The sequence below is a fragment of the Triturus cristatus genome, chromosome 1_1 (genome assembly GCF_964204655.1).
Source record: "Triturus cristatus chromosome 1_1, aTriCri1.1, whole genome shotgun sequence".
In the NCBI taxonomy this organism is placed as follows: Eukaryota; Metazoa; Chordata; class Amphibia; order Caudata; family Salamandridae; genus Triturus; species Triturus cristatus.
In genome coordinates, this window is record NC_140579.1 from 978,151,157 (window position 1) to 978,168,296 (window position 17,140).

Below are 17,140 nucleotides of genomic sequence, written 5' to 3' on the forward strand. Positions count from 1 at the left end.
AGCTTTCAGCTCCCATGCCTTCAGTGAAAATGTACGTACTTGGAACAATTTTGTTCACTTTCGCGTTTTGTCCCATGCTCTACGTTCTCCCTTAGTTGGAGGAGGGGTTGGGGGAGACACGAATAAACCATGAGATTAAAGAGCCACTCGTACTGCAATTGAAAGGAGCCAAAACCAATAGACTGCAGAGGAGAGACAAACGGAAGATGGGTTTGATTAAGTCGAGGTGCTGGGAGAGGGGCTAGAGAGACGTGTCGGTGGAGGGGCTGTGTGGAAAAAGTAGAGAGGCGGGAGCTAAGGTGAGAAAGTGACAAGTAAGAGAGATGGGCCAGATGGGGGTGGGGGGCCTTAGGAGAGACAAAGGGCTTGGTGGAGAAGCAGAGACGTTGTAGAGAGGGGCACGATAAGTAAAAGAGTGTGGACAGAGGATCGTTCAGACAATGGGAGTGCTCAGAAGGAACGAGGGGAGCAGAGTGGAGTGAGATTGTCAAACCTTGTATGGACTGGGTGGGGTAAAGGTGGTGTGCAGAGTAGGCAGGGGCTACTGGGCTCCCACCAAGTGTGAGGGGTGGGCCCAGAGCAGGGACACGCTGCGATTACCTTGCGGGAGCGAGCACGATAATTGCTAACACATGGCGCCGCAGCTCGCTCCCACAAGGGAAACGCCAAATGTGCACGCGTTGCAATACAAAGCAATGCAAAACGTGCACGTTTTTGCCCAAAAGGTCCTCTCCTAAGCAGCGCATGCGCACTGCGTAGGCGAGACCTAAAAATTTAGGATTTCTGCTTGTAAGGAAAAATGCTGTGCCGTCTGGAACTGGAATCAACAGATAGTGGCGGTAGCAATCTGAAGTACTACCATATTCTTATATACAACCATAGCTTTTACTTGTTTCAGGGAAGGGGCCCCCTTCCTTTCAGTGTGGCTCTTCTATATTTCGAAAAAAAGGTGTGGCTCACATTTATAATTAATTTTGATTGCTCACATCATTGACACAGGCAGAAGGCAGAGTCCTATCATGGACTGCCAATCTAATTAAGTCTAGCCTTGCGTTATTCCCAGTTTCTCCACCGGGTCTCAATATGGCTGCAGCCTCTGCACAGAGAGCGCTGGCTATTGGTGACCCTCGCTTCGATCTCCCTGTACCACTCCTCCAGCAATCTGCTCCACTCATCACTCGGGTGCACTCCGCTTCTCCTCCAGGTCTCGTTACATCCCAGGAGCTGCTGTTCACTCATGATGGGGCCTTAAAGGGGGAAGCGGGCAGAGAGCGCACCAGAAAGCCACCATGCTTGCACCTTGCAAACCACTCCTCACGTACATATATTTGAAAAGTGACCTCATAGGTAGGACATGTCATACTTATTCCTATTCGTGAGGATTCCTTGGAGGAGAATTTCACCCTCTACATTGCTACTGAAACTCTAATCTGGTAGAGAATCAGAGGAGGCCAGCATGGATCGGGTGTGGGGGGCAGGAGGGGGAAGGGAGGACGCAGGGCAAGCGGGTATTAAAAGATTTACCACTCCTACCCGGCCCCATCATGCAAAGCTGCCGGAAGTAGGACACAATAAAATAACGCAAGTTATTTTCATTTATTTTCCCCTTTATTTTAATGCTAAAAAGCTGTGGGGCCGCCTTAGCGGAGGAGCCATGACTGAAGAGAATCACTTTCAGCGCTGATCTGCATAAATTGGGTTCAAGTACTCAGTAATAACCCTTTTCCAGGCTTTGGCCCTTTTACACAGAGCCGGCGATTCTCTGCTCAGTGTGCTAGCAGGCCAAACGCAGCATTTCATCTATGAAAAATGATATGGTGGGAATAACTCTGCAATCTCCACTAAAAGCTCCATATTTGTGGAGGAGGATAAGCAAACAAGGAAGGTGGATGTTCCTCCATCTTGAAAACATGTAAAAGAACAGATCAATGAAAAAATATTTCATAAACGTCATGAAGGTTGCGAACAAGTCGATTTACAGCAGACTCCCTGATATTTGTGGAGTTTACACCCCACGATGGCAAAGGTGTACAAGTTTGCACCTGATTTTCTTGGTTATCACGTACCGGCACTTTTGTGACTTGAATGGCCATCAACAAATGTTCAGACCAGCATCACCCTACATTCTAGGCCACACAACTGCTTCTGTCAACCTCCAACAGTTTTCTATTACACCCCATTTGAGGTATCTCCTTATTTGGCTTATAATTGTCAGACTCCAGGCCTTCATCAATTGTCACTCAGATTCCTCTTTGTCTATCATTTCTGAATTACTTATCAAGTCTCCACATCTGGTCAATGGGCCGTCTAATGGCAGCCATGTCTGAAGGCTGTAATACACATATGGGGAGGCAAGGCTGCTCTGATTATGCTGGACCTATCCGCGGCCTTTGACAAGGTCCACCATTATATGTTGATGGATCGTTTGATGGCATGCGGGGTCCAGGATGAAGTGTGGAAGCTCCAGAAGTCCTTCCTAACTGACAGACTACAAATTGTGTTGTTGGGCGAATTCTACTCCAAACCGTTCACCCTGCCCTATGTAGTTCCACAAGGGTCATCCTTGAGCCCTACACTTTTTAATGTGCATGTGTCATATTTGGCCCCCCCTGATCAGCTCCTTTGGCTTCTGCCTTACCTCGTATGCAGACGACATACAAATTGGTGTCTCTGCTGCCAGGACAGGAAGTGGGAATAGTCCAACGGTTCCATGACTGTATGGAAGCGGTCAGGAGATGGATGTCACAAAACTGTCTAAAGCTCAATTCTGGCAAAACGGAGGTCATCCTATTTGGAAACGATCCCAATTTCTGGACCCCAAAATGGAGACCAGATACACTAGGCACTCTTCCTACTCAAATTTGGGAGTTATAGTAGATGACAAGTTCAACTTTGGTGACCAAGTTAATGCAGTGATATCTGCCACATCGTACGTTCTTAGAACAATCAAGAAAATATTGCCCTTTTTGCCAACCGTCAGTCGGTGGACAGTAGTCCCAGCACTTATCCTGTCAAGGCTGGACTACTGCAACAGTCTTTACTTGAATATTCAAGAACGTTTTCTTAACAAACTCCAAATGTTGCAAAATGCGGCCGCTAGACTGCTTACCGGCACCTCTAAATTTGCATCAATTTCCATGGAAATTAAAAGACTGCACTGGTTACCTGTCAGAAAATGGGTGCGTTTTAAATCTCGCTGCACCGTTTACAAAGCCCTACAAGGCTTAGGACCGGACCATCTGAAGCAACAGTTGAAATGGTATCTGCCCAAAAGAACTCTCCGTTCTCTTGGAACCAAATTGGTGGCAGTTTTACTCACTAAACCAGCATTGAAAATGCAATAGGTCTCGCCTTTTATTAAGTTAAAGCCATTTGCTTTGCTATACAATACCATTAGCAAAGCAAATGGCTTTAACTTAATCAAAGCCGCGACCTATTGCATTTTCAATGCTTGTTTTATTTTGACTCTGATGCAGTATCCTACCGTGGTAATCTTTACTCTGTGTAAGCTGTATGTTCTATGCTCTTAACCTTATACTGATGTTACGACATGTTATTCATTATGTTACTCACGTGCCCAAGTGGTCGATTTGTTTCTTCCTAAAAACCAATAAACCTATTTTGAAAATAATAGAACGGTTTTGTTACAAATTGTTCAGTGGGAGAGAAGTGATTACAGATTTATTACATTTTGTGTTGCACGGTGACACATGATAATTTAACCAATTAAGTAGCGGTCCCGAGCACCGGAAACCAATGGCTCAAATTAAGCACTGGCCGTATTGTTTAGGAGAGTGCTTCTGCATGGTCTATAAATCTTTAAAAAGTGCTTCTCTGAACCTGCCCAGGCAGGAGTGCTTGGCGGTGAATGGTAAAGGAACAAATACAATTAAGAAATAACCAGAGAAGGAATGAATAGGGAACCAGCAGCAATTATTGAGCCGGATCGTCTGGCCGAAGTTTAACATGCTGAATTGGTTCGGAGTAATTCTCCAACACGGGGCACAATTCAGCAGCGCCACCACGTTGTCTGCTTTCTGTTAGGAGCAGCTCCAAGCTATTTATTGTCTATTCCGATTGGGCCCAGAACAAAGGTACCATCAGCGCTGCTTTTATCCAAGTTTCATCCTGGCTAGGAGTCGTCCATAGCCTATCACCCAGATACCAATGTGTGGAAAGGAAGTCACACCGCTTGTTATCACTTTTGCAAGTACTTAAGAGAAAGTATGAGTTGTGCAACTCCTATATACTGCAGGGGATATTAATCCTCTCTGCCACTCGATGAGTTAAACCTGAGACTAAACTAAAAACAGATCTCTCCAGCTAGTGCTTCAACCACAAGAGTTACCTTACCATTATTATTATTAATATTATCCCCTGAGACTTAATGATCACACAAAGCTCCTGCTGCAGGTGCCTTAACCCTAGAAGTTATTTGAAAACGCAGCCTTGGCAACCAATCAAGTCAGAACAAACGTATGGTTACTTTTTCCAAGTTTATGCAACGCATGGTAGCAGAGCAGTCATCCAAGATTGGGCATGTGCTCCATCACGATGTCTGCCTTGGGGCCACTGGTGGTTTGTCTGTCAACATACAATAAATAGGGTGGTTGTTTCATCGGAGCTGAAGATGGAGAACCCATGTTTTTGGCAAATTCTCTGTTTCTGCTCTCCTCAAAACCAGTATCTTAATTTACCTGTGATACTAATTTAAAATCTAAATAATGACACTTTGTGGTTTAGAATAAATGTATTTCAGATATAGCCATCTTCCTTCCATGTAGAATATATTGAATCTCCCTCAGAGCTCTACTGTTCCCCAGTATACGTTTTTCCTTGCACTTCGTACATTGATATAATTGTAAAAACAGGACTACAAGTACCAGAATTCAAAGCAAAGTCTGGATAGATGAGTTACTTATGCAGGAAACCTTAGAGTTCTGGGTTCATTGGTGCCTGCTATCTAGCTGAAATACCCATTACTACAATTTATTGCATGGGACCTTGCACGTTCCAAGTGAAATGCAAACATTCACTATTGTTTATTGCTGGCAATGTGATTGATCACAGGCATTTGCCATTGGTATCAATGTATGAATGCTTAGACTGCAGCAGATGCGTTTGAGGGGCACGCAGTTGACAGGAATTACATCATTATTGTGCTGTATTGTGGACTTTATCCTGTGTATAACAGGGCCAGAGATTTAAAACTATAAAACAAAATTTCTGCCTGTATTTCCAGAATTTATAGGTTTGCTGTTGGGCTCTCAAAATCCCAGCTTCAGGCTGCTACCTAAATAAAGACATGCTAACTGAGAAAGTAATTTGTGAAAGACTGTTTTTCAGCAACGTTTCTGAACGCCCCGCCCCCAGGGATTCTGCATGTTTTACTGTACTCTTTCCAAATGCTAGAACCAACAAATGGACCAGTATCTAGCGTGTGCACGTGGTGAGGCACCAGACTTGCATCCTCTATGGGGACGCGGACTTCTTTTCCATCCCCAGAAAAGGCCTGTGTTAACCTACAAGGCAAGAGCTGCGCCGACTGCGGCGATCTCGGAGGCGTGAGATCCAGGGTGTCAAGAATTCCTGTCATACGAGGGGAGGAAAACGGTAACCAGCGAAAACGGACTACATCTCCCAGGATGCTTAGCGGTTGAGAGGTTATGTAAACAGGAGAGCTGTTACATAACTCAAGGAAAACACGCCCTTATGTAAACAGGAGAGCTGTTACATAACTCAAGGAAAACACGCCCTATAAAGGGAGGAACCGGGAGGTACAACGCTGTCGGATATTGTGTTCACACCGACGTACCTGCTTCGTGAAGAGCAGTGTTCCGGAGTGGTGCTCCAGTAAGGCAAGAACGGAGGTAGGTCGAGTCGTTACTCCCTGGGCCGTGTCTTGCCCCATCGTCACCTGTGAAGGACCCGGAAGCTCTACCGGTCAACCATTGAGCTTCGCTTTTTGACTCGGCTGAGTCCAAGCGCAGTGGCGCTTTTGCTGGTTGGAGTCGTAACTCCCAGCCCGACCAGAGACACAGGGACTGCCAGCTGTAACGCACACCAGGAGGTGTTTGCCGCGTTACAGACTCGGAAGTCCACAGGATCGATCGATCGAGCGGCTGCTCTCGGTTCAGTCTTCTTGCTTGTGATTGGGGTATCGGTGACGCATAACCAGGAGGTGACTCCGCGTCCCGGTGCAGTCTGAGGAAGAGGTTGAGCGGCTGCTCCCTTCAGGTAGAGACCCCGGCTGGGTGTTTCCCTGACTCCTCGATTCTCCCCAACACTCTTCGTGCCCCTCACAGCCTACCGATTGGCATTTTCGGCCATTTCATTTCTGCCCTCTGTTGGCATACGCCGGGACCGGCGTATATGCAGAGGACGGTTAGGACCATCCGTGCTGTGGGCTGGTAACGTACTTAGCCTGGAGGATTCCAGTGACTATAACTTTTGTTTATTCTTTGTATTATATTTGCCTTCATTAAAACAACTAACCCTTCACTAGTGGTTGCGTCCTCATTGTCGTGTCTGTTAAACGATCCTGAGACGTTCAGGGCGTTACACAGGGTGTGCCGGGATGGCACCGAGCGGAGGACCAGGGCAACTACTTTGGAAATTACTACGTTTTCAAACTTCCTTGCACTTCGTACATTGATATAATTGTAAAAAAACAGGACTACAAGTACCAGAATTCAAAGCAAAAGTCTTAAGTTAAAGCCATTTGCTTTGCTATACAATTCCATTAGCAAAGCAAATGGCTCTAACGTAATCCAAGGCGAGGCCTATTGCATTTTCAATGCTTGTTCTTTCATCTCTCGTTACCTCCTTCCCACCCTCTTCTGTGTTCTGTCATGTACTCCCCCCTCGCCCTTCTTTTCATGATTTCCCTTCCTCCTTCTCCTCCCCCACGGCCGAGTCCCCTGTTATCTCTTCTCCCATCTGTGCCCCTCACGGACCGCTTCCTTCGCACTTTTCATTCAGCTTTCCTTGTGATAGTGCTGTGTGCTCTGCCAGCCCAGCAGTCCTTTTATGGCGGGAGTCTGCTGATTAATCAATGTCCATCACCCCCCTCCCCCCTTAGAACTTCCCACGTCATGCGCTCTCCTTTGTGGTATCCTTTCTCCTTGGGTGGGATCTTTAATACCACCAAAGGCTCGTGTTCCCCCCCCCCCCCCCCCTTCACTTCTACAACCCCTCCCCAACAACAAGCGCATCACCGCCCCCCCCCCCCTATTTCGCTATATATCCCTGCCCCTAATACATTGTCAAGACCCCTATGTACACAACGAGTTTAGCGGTTTTGTGTCTGCTCCACTGCCCACACTGAGATTGGAGGTTATGTCTAGCCGTCTCTGAGGCTGGATGGTGTGTGCCTAGCCCCCTCTGCACACATTGAGGCTGGAGGTTGTGGGGGTTCCGTCTAGCCGTCTCGGAGGCTGGATGTTGTGCCATAGCTCTCTGTACACACTGAGTATGGAGGTTGTGTCTGGCCCTCTCTGTACACTGAGGCTGGAAGTTGTGTGTGACCCTCTCTGCACACACTGAGGCCCACTCTGTACACACTGAGGCTGGAGGTTGTGTGTGACCCTCTCTGCACACACTGAGGCCCTCTCTGCACACACTGGGGCTGGAGGTTGTGTGACCTTCTCTGCACACACTGAGGCCCTCTCTGTACACACGGAGGCTGTGTGTGACCCTCTGCACACACTGGGGCTGGAGGTTGTGTGTGACCCTCTCTGTACACACTGAGTATGGAGGTTGTGTCTGGCCCTCTCTGTACACATGAGGCTGGAAGTTGTGTGTGACCCTCTCTGCACACACTGAGGCCCTCTCTGCACACACTGGGGCTGGAGGTTGTGTGACCCTCTCTGCACACACTGAGGCCTTCTCTGTACACACCGAGGCTGGAGGTTGTGTGTGACCCTCTCTGCACACACTGGGGCTGGAGGTTCTGTGTAACCTTCTGGGGCGGAGGGGGGGGACTTGGGAGGTGAGATGAACCCACCGGTTCCGTTCTCTTTGGGGTGGAGGGGCAAGTTTGTTTCGACAAACGAGAGACTTCAGTGCAGCCTTAAGCGAGTTACACATGCTCGCTCAATCACACACACACGCACTAACACACACACTGTGTGCCTTAGAGGAGCAAGCACATACTTGCAAAATTTCTCATGAAGCCCTCTACCTGGAAACTGCAGTGCACACAAATCTATTCAGCCGGCTACTTGTATGCAGCCAGTGTGCTTGAGAGAGGACGAGGGGGGGGGGGGGCCATTAATGGCATGTTGATAGCGCAAACCACATAGTCTTCCAGGGTTAATCGCGTTTGTCGCTGCCAGACACCGTGGTGCTCACATTATCAGCTCCCGTGGGATGAAAGGCCGTGCTGGTCCGACCAAGATTAGTGTGCTTGGCCCATGAGCAGCTCTACTGGAAATGGAGGCGGGTGGACTGGGGGCGGGGGGAAGGGGTGTCAGATAAACCCTTTGGTTCCATTTTCTTTGGGGTGGAGGGGCAAGTTTGTTTCGACAGACGAGAGGCTTCAGTGCAGCCTTACGCGAGTTACCTACCCTTCAGAATACCGAATCTGTGAAGCTGCCTCTGACTGTAGAGACCTAGCTTTCTGGCCGATGCCCGGTGGAGCTACTTAATAGCTATAGGGGAGATGGTCTGTGGACTACCCCCTTTGGCCTTCACCTACCCAGCCGAACATTGGGCAGACCTTACTTCGTCTCTCTGTCGTACTCTCCATCTTACCTCTTTACTCCACCCACTTTCTCCTTTATGCTCCATTTTTCCCTACTCTTTGCTCTCTAATTGTTTTCTCATTGAGACCTAGCCGCTTGACTGATGCCCGGTGGAGCTACCTGATAGCTATAGAGGAGATGGGCTGTGGGCTTCCCCTCGGCCGTCGCCTACCCAGCCGGACTTTGGGCAGACTCTCCTTTGTCTCTCCATCCCTCCTACACCTTACCTCCCCTCCTTACCCTTCTAAGCTCCATTTATTTAATCTTTCGACTCTCTTGAAATGTGTTCATGTAACTTGTAACTGTTGAAATTTTGTGGAACCTTATGTAAAGCGCTCTGATACCTCCGGGTCTAGCCAGCTCTATATAATATCAAATAAATAAAATAAAAATAAATACACATGCTCGCTCAATTACACACACACGCACTAACTCATACACACTGTGTGCCTTCGAGGAGCAAGCACATACTTGCAAAATTTCTCATGAAGCCCCCTGCCTGGAAACTGCAGTGCACACATCTATTCAGCCGGCTACTTGTATGCAGCCAGGGTGCTTGAGAGAGGACGAGGAGGGGGGAGGGGGGGGGGGTCTTTAATGGCATGTTGATAGCGCAAACCACATTGGCTTCCGGGGTTAATCGCGTTTGTCGCTGCCAGATACCGCGGTGCACACTTTATCAGCTCCCGTGGGATGAAACGCCGAGCTGCCCAGACCAAGATTAGTGCGCTTGGCCCATGAGCAGCTCGACTGGAAATGGACTGGGGCGGGGGGACGGACTTGGGAGGGGAGATGAACTCTTCGGTTCCGTTCTCTTTGAGGTGGAGGGGCAAGTTTGTTTCGACAGACACAAGAGACTTCAGTGCAGCCTTATGCGAGTTACACACACACGCTCGCTCAATCACACACACGCGCACTAACTCACACACACTGTCTGCCCTCCAGCAGCTTGTCTGCCTTACAGCTTTCATCAAGGCTGGGAGCGTCGATGTAAAGTATACCTATTATTTACACAGAAGGAATGCCTTTGTGCCAAAATGTCCTCGCCCGGAAACCTGCAATACCATCAACAAGGTGCATTCTAGTGTCCATGATCACACATGCACAATCGGTTGCGCAGGGAGGCATGGAGTAATTGGAAATTAATTTTATGTATGTTGAGCAGGCGTTAGGCAGATGGTTTGGATCCAGAAGCCAGATGAGTTTAACAAGGTTGTGTGGTACGGAGTGGTCCCTGATAAGCCTACTGCTGTTTTACATGAGCTCCCGTTTTTCCAGGTGTTTCACTGTTCATGTTAGGGTAACCTGGGCCTGCCCGGATTTAAGTACCATCAAGATCAGTTTAAGTTTTTCGTGATAGCTGCAGAATCATGTGAACTTGCAGGAGTTCACAGTGCATAAATCCCTCCCTACCCACAATTTATGTACAAAACACGCTCTCTATTTTTCTTAATCTAGGTGTGTTGTGGCGTCTCTGGTCACCTGTCATAACAGAATGATACATATTGAGCGTGCTTGGCAAACCGCTTGCGCGGTCCAAAAGTGAAAGAGGACCACGCTGCAGCCGATCTCTTGTCTTTATGGGGCCATGTGTTTAAACACATGGCCCCATAAAGATAAGAGACCTTTAGCGATGCCCAGAAAGCAGGTGAGCCCATCCAAGTGGGCCGTCTGAAAAAGCCAAAGGGAGGCAACATACAAAGCTCTTTTCCAATGGCTGGCCACCGTTTAGCATAAACGGTGACGCCAGCCAATGGGAAAGAGGGGCAGGGCTTAAAGCCCTTTACTGAAACTCCTCAAAATCATTAAATCTCGCTGAGCGAGCTGTGCGCATGTGCGCAGCAACGCTAGCCAAGACCTAAAAAGCAACATGGAGGGAGAAGCTTTTTTGCCTTTGCTGCAAAGGCCTGGAATAACCTTCCTTTCCATCTGAGGAATGCCCACGACCTCCTGGCATTTAGGACGGGAGTAAAGACCTGGCTCTTTGACATGTAAATTTGTCTACAACGCTTATTGCTCAGAGGACAGTAGCTAGTGCCAGGACACCTTTGGGTAACCACTGCGCTTTAGAAATGTCAAAAATAAATAAATAAATGTGCCAGTAAGTGGCCGCCTGATAGCTACACTCTTCACTGCTCCATCAATGAGCTCTCCTTATCTGGTCTGGTGAATCCCTAGGGGGTCGATTATATGCAGCATGCCCCACCAAAGAGCCCGGGAGAACATGAACCTTGATGTGTAAGGGGTTTAGATGGAAAGGGCTTACATTTTGTCTCTACTTGGGGAGTAAGACTATGACCGATTGAGTAAAGATGTCAGGGGCAGCCTTACACATTTCTTTAAACATAGAGAGGAATTACACTGAGCGCTCCGATTTTGAGTGTTTCAAACAAAGTCTTCCTCCTCAGGATTAACATGCATATCTACCTTGTGATATGCAGTCGCTTGTTATATTGCCTGTGATAGGTTGTAGTATTGTCTGGAGTGAGTTGGTGTTTTTTTTTTTTTTTTTTTGGGTTAGGCGGTTGTGTGGGGGGTGGGTGGTGACAGGGTTTGGGGTAGGAGGCATTGGGGGGTTTAGTCTTTATTGGGATGTGCTCCAAGTCTGGATGCCCACGACGTGGGCTACAGACACTAGGTATCGACAGCAGAAGGCTTGCCAGAGAATTTGTGCAGCAACTGAACACATTTTCTTAACCATGAAATAGATTCCGAGAAAAACAGGTCATCATGAGTGGACACCTGAAATATTACATCTTTAGGTTTGAAGACAAAGGCCCTGGGAAAAGAACTGTCTAAGAAGTCTCATAGGCCTTCTGAAGAAGAAGCAGAAACCCTGCAATCATGGTTAGGTGTGGAATCCTACACCATCTTTTGCAACATTTGTGGAGATCAGAAGTAAGAAATGTAGCATGGCAGAACCAGGAGACCTTGCAGCCCAACTTCTATGACATAATTTGATCAAGGGCTTGTTATGGGAGAATAAAAGAACAAGGGAATGATATCCCTAAAGGGAAAAATAAATATAACATGCTTGAAGTTGGTTCTAAGGAAAAAATACAGTAAAACTAAGCAGAGAAAACGTGAAGGAAATAGTAAGGCCATGTGAGAATCAAACCTATCAGCCTTTGTTCACAGCCTTCATTTGTGTGCAGTGTCAACTGCTCTTCTCCATCACAGGGGGACAGCTGCAACACCTATTGGTTGCACAAGTTGGTGGTATGCAAATTACACAGACAGTACCACGACAATGGAAAAAAGGTAGCTAGTGTCAAGGGGTTGGGGATTTTACAGATCTCTAGCTATCAAAAACTGAAACACAATGGCTTATCCTCTTATTACACCAAGAAGTTCAAATGTTCTTAGAAAATATGTTCTAAAATTGTCTGTGACACAAAATATTAAGTAAAGAGACTTTAGATGAGCCAACGCCATTAAACTCAAAATATTCAGTTGTGATATACCTTTTATAGTTAAAAACATGTGCAAGTCAGAATATAGCCCATAAGTTTTCTAAAAAGAATAAATGAATATAGAAGTGTTGATAGACGTCCTCCACTGTGCCCCTTAAGGAACATTTAACTCCAGGGGACAATGTTAAACTACATGCCCTCCCACATCAAGACTGACGTACCTCCCAAGTATGGCAGCCCAGAAAAAAATAGAAAGACCAGGAATGCTTACCAAGGCAGGATACGAAGGGTAGCCTCGACACTTTGCCCAAACCAGTTCCAAGGGTTCTATTTCAATACCCCTCTCAAATGGCATCAAAGGGTTTCTACCTGAAATGCACAAAGAAAGACTTAAAGAAATAGACTAGACACATCACCACAATCTCTAGGTACTGTTGGAATATCCAGTGCTACACCATTGACATGCACTGTCAATAAATCCGCACTGAAAAGTCCCATTCTACCACGTCTATGGACTCTCATAACCCGCCATTAAATTCATGTACTGTCAAAAAATAAACATTTTTCCACACCCTCTATACCAATGTACCACCAGCATCCATCATGGTCTCCAAGAAACATAAAACATCACGTTATGGTTTTTAGACACCAACAGTGCCACTGTTAACCCCCAGGTAACCCCAGGAATCACCCACAATAATCCTTAAGTGTCACAAAAGACTTCCCCTCTCCCCACCCTCATACAAAGGTGTTGGACCCGGCCTCGTGGCATGGTCCTTACCCCCGTGGATTGTGCCCGTTCCCCGCCCCGGCCTTCACGGGCCACCCTTCTGAACTGCACCGAGGCCCTTTCCCCTGAGCGGCACGAGGTCGCATACCCCTCGTGGCTCCGCCATCTTGTTGGCACCCACGTGACTCTGTGCACCAGCCAGCGCGACCCCGCTCAACCCGGCCTCGACCCCAGCGAAGCCCCGACATCGAGGCACCACGAACTGGCCAGGGGGTGCCGCAGGAACCATTCATCACCCCCGGCGGAGGACAGTATCGATGGGACCCCCAACTGTCCTCCCCTCTCGAGGTGTGATCGCCCTGCAACTCCCTTGGGCCTGGCGCCTCTCCTGCTGGGCGTCTGGCCACCTCCACCCGGCCTCTCCGCCCCCACCGGGCGCCTCGGTCCGGACATCAAAGGGCTCCAGACCTATATCTGGGGCGACCCCGCCACAGATCGGCAGTTGTATCCCGGAGTCGAGAGCCCTGCTGATTGAATCGCGGCTGACCCTACGGAGAAGAACTCTTGTCGGAACCATCACGAGCCCTGCTGACTGCGTCGCGGCTCCTTCTTGCGAACACTTTGAAGCCACCTGGAACATCGGAGCCCTGCTGACGCTGTCGCGGCCCAACCTCGCTGAAACCTCCCTCGGAGCCCTGCTGACGATGTCGCGGCTCGAGCTGAACAGAAACCGTCTTGAGAGCCCTGCTGATTGGATCGCGGCTCTCCACGAACTGCACGCCAGAGCCCTGCTGACGCCGTCGCGGCTCGACCCCTCCGAGATCCGGAGGCCCTCCAGCTTGAGGATAAGAACTGGGCCCCAGGTACCCTCGTACCAAGCTCCTGCCAAAGACTGTCCCGCTACCCCTACCCTTCCAAAGAGACACAGACTTTTGGTGGATCCCTCGATCCCTTCGTGTAAATATTGACCTCGTAACCTTTTTATTGCTGATAAGGAGGTTGTCTCAAGACAAGCAATTCTTTCAGTCCTGTGTGGTGGTGTTACTGTGCTAGTACGTGATAGGAGAAGGATCTCTCAGGAGACTTCTCGGCAGCGCTCGGCTACTTCGTACAGTGTGAGGGCCCCCCTTGGTGGTCTCGCCGACTCCTCGGGGTCCGCCTTCCAACATTTGGTGGCCAGCGACGGGATCCGAGCCGAACGCAGTACGTACCAGCCAGTACCCACTAGCTACCCATCCAAACGTACAGTAATCATGAGCAGCCAGGAAAACAACGCGACAATGGAGTTCCAGCCCGAACGGCTGGAAGAATATACGCACAAAGAGTTAAAACAGTTCTGCAAAGACAAAGGCATTGCAACCACCGGCCTAAGTACCAAAGAGTACATGCAGAAAGCTGAGGACATGGCTGGAGGCCGGGGCAGGCCCCCCCCCCAGGAAGAAGGTCCCTTACCCCTGACTGAGACCTCATCAACCGCACGGACTCCGGCAACCGGAGGAAGAAAGAGCCTAGAAACCGGCCTCTCCGAAGAAATACGAGAGCGGGAGAAGGTCCGGAACCACGAGCTAGAGCTCGCACGACTGCGGCTGGACGGCGAACTCCAGCTGGCGGAAAAGAAACTGGCCCTAGAACAGCTACGGCTTCAAGAGGAGATAGAGGAGAAGAGGCGACACCGGGAGTTGGAGGAAAAGAAACTGACCCTTGAGCACGAGCGCAGTCTCAAGGAGCTCGAAATCAAGGCCAAGAACGGAGGGACCAACGCCCCCAGTACTAGAGACACTCTACCGCCTGCCGAGACCAAGGTACATATCCCGAAAGAGGTCGTCAAGGAGTACTACAAGAATGACGACATCCAACAATGGTTCAAGGCCTACGAGGTGGCCATGACCTCTCATCGGGTGCCCCGAAAAGACTGGGGCGCGGGCCTGTGGGGGCGGTTCCTGAGTGAGGGTCGAGACACACTGCTCCAGCTGCCGGAGGAGGTGATGACCTCCTACGATCACATGAAGGAGGCTCTGCTCACCCGCTACGGGCTAACCGCAGAAATGTACCGCCAGCGGTTCAGAGACTGCAAGAAAATCCCGGGCACCACCTGGGTGGAATATGTGGACTTTTTCAGTCGGGCCCTCGAAGGGTGGATCAGAGGTAGCAAAGTAACCACCTACGGGCAGCTGGTCGACCTCATCGTGTGGGAACATCTCTCCAACAATTGCTTCGTGGAACTGAGACAGCACCTCCTCGACAGCAAAATGACCGACCCGCGAAAACTCGCCGTCGAGGCCGATCGATGGGTCAACTCCCGGGTCCCCCGGCACTCAATGGGGGAGTACCAGAGGAACCCCACCGGACCCCCCGCCAACGCGGTGGAGGGGGAGGGCCGAACAGGAATCGAGACCCTCCCGCCGGGACCCCCAGGAGTCCCCCTCGAGGGCCACCGCAGCAACAACTCTCCCCGAGCCTAGCCCGAAGGGGGGCGCCCCCGGTCAGATCCGGATCACGGCCACCAGTAACGTGCTACGGCTGCCAACAAACCGGACACTATGCCAGCGATCCGGTCTGCCCCCTGAACCGAAGAAACGGGGCCGGCGGGCCCCCGCCCCGACAGCTGGCGGCTGCCGCCCTGGGAGAAGGAGAAGAGGAAGAGGAGACCCTCGACCGAGGGACCACTGAATGGGAGCCGGCAGCCATGTCCCTGGTCTGCCTGGGTAGCCGAGAAATGGTACCCTGCACCCCCATCCCAAGCAACACCCAGAAGTACCAGCAGCAGGTCACGGTCAATGGACAACGGGCCGAAGCCCTTCGTGACACCGGCGCCAGTGTCACCGCTGTCCGCTGCCACCTGGTGACCCCCGAACAGATCCTACCGAATGTGCTGTGTCCCGTCCGGACGGCCGACAACAGCGAAAGCCTGTGCCAGATGGCCCTGGTCCCCTTCGAGTAGGGAGGGGTGACGGGCCTGCTGAAGGTGACGGTACGCGACGACGCCTCCGTCGACTGCCTCCTGGGGAACGACTTGCAGAGTTCCCCCTGGGCTCAAGTAGAGCGACGAGAGCACCTCCGCATGCTGGGACTATCTGACTGGGCCTGTGCCATCACCCGGTCCATGACCGCCCGGGCCCCCCGCTCATCCTCGGCCTCCGGGGCCGCCCAGCCCGAGGGGCTCGCACCACCTCCCGCCAGCAGCGAGGGGGAGGCGGACACCGACCCTGGACCTAGTGAATCCTCCCCCGAAGAGGTGGCTTCCCCGTGCGCCCTACCAGAGCTGACACAATGGCGACACGAAGGGGGCCCCACCCGGGAGCAGTTCCAACAAGAGCAGCAATCCTGCCCCACTCTCGAAGGGGTCCGCCAACAAGCGTCCGCCCAAACCAACGGGGACCAGACCGGCACCCACTGGGTCTACTGGGCCGAGGGCCTGCTATACAGTGAGCAGAAAGTGGCAGAACTCGGGGCCAGCCGAGTGTTGGTGGTCCCCCTCCGCTTCCGGGAGTTCCTGCTCAACCTGGCACATGATGTGCCCCTCGCTGGACACTTGGGGCAAGACAAAACGTACAGCCGTTTGGTGACCCACTTCTACTGGCCTCGGATGCGGAGAGACGTGGACAACCACTGCCGGTGCTGCCAGACCTGCCAAGCCAGAGGGAAGACGGGGGGGGGGGGGGGGGGGTCGGGTCAAGGCCCCCCTCCAACCCTTTCCAGCCGTCAGCACCCCGTTCGAACGGGTCGGAATCGATATCGTGGGGCCCCTGGACCCCCAGACCGCCCTGGGCCACCGCTTCATCCTGGTCCTCGTGGACCACGCCACCAGGTACCCGGAGGCGGTCCCGCTAAGAACTGTAACGGCCCCCGTGGTAGGCCGGGCCCTAATGGGGATCTTCTCCCGAGTGGGATTTCCCCGCGAAGTGGTGAGCGACAGAGGCACAAACTTTATTTCCAGATACATGCGGTCCCTGTGGCAGCAGTGCGGGGTCACATACAAGTTCACGACCCCCTATCACCCTCAGGGGAACGGACTGGTTGAGCGGTTCAACAGAACATTAAAGGGAATGATCCAGGGCCTAGAAGAGCCCCTCAGGCGGAGATGGGATGTCCTGCTGCCGTGCCTCCTGTTTGCCTATCGGGAGGTCCCGCAGAAGTCCCTGGGGTTTAGCCCGTTTGAACTATTGTACGGACACCCGGTCCGCGGACCGCTCAGCCTGGTCAAAGAGAGCTGGGAGACGAAGCCCCAAGGCACCCCTCCTGACGTCTACCGA

The 17,140-nt window shown here is 50.8% G+C and overlaps 1 protein-coding gene and 1 long non-coding RNA gene across 5 annotated transcripts in view; one reads left to right on the plus strand and one right to left on the minus strand.

Moving 5' to 3' along the window:
- The window catches only part of LOC146871405 (uncharacterized), a 160,507-nt gene that overhangs the window by 99,722 nt on the left and 43,645 nt on the right, over window positions 1-17,140 (plus strand). The gene's annotated exons all lie outside the window — the stretch shown is intronic.
- BRPF3 (bromodomain and PHD finger containing 3) overlaps window positions 1-17,140 on the minus strand; it is a 628,641-nt gene that overhangs the window by 18,551 nt on the left and 592,950 nt on the right. For all 4 annotated transcript variants that reach the window (XM_085651054.1, XM_085651053.1, XM_085651052.1 and 1 more), the window contains one exon: window positions 12,429-12,526. In XM_085651054.1, the coding sequence (XP_085507180.1) occupies window positions 12,429-12,526 (98 nt within the window). The remainder of the gene's footprint in view (window positions 1-12,428; window positions 12,527-17,140) is intronic.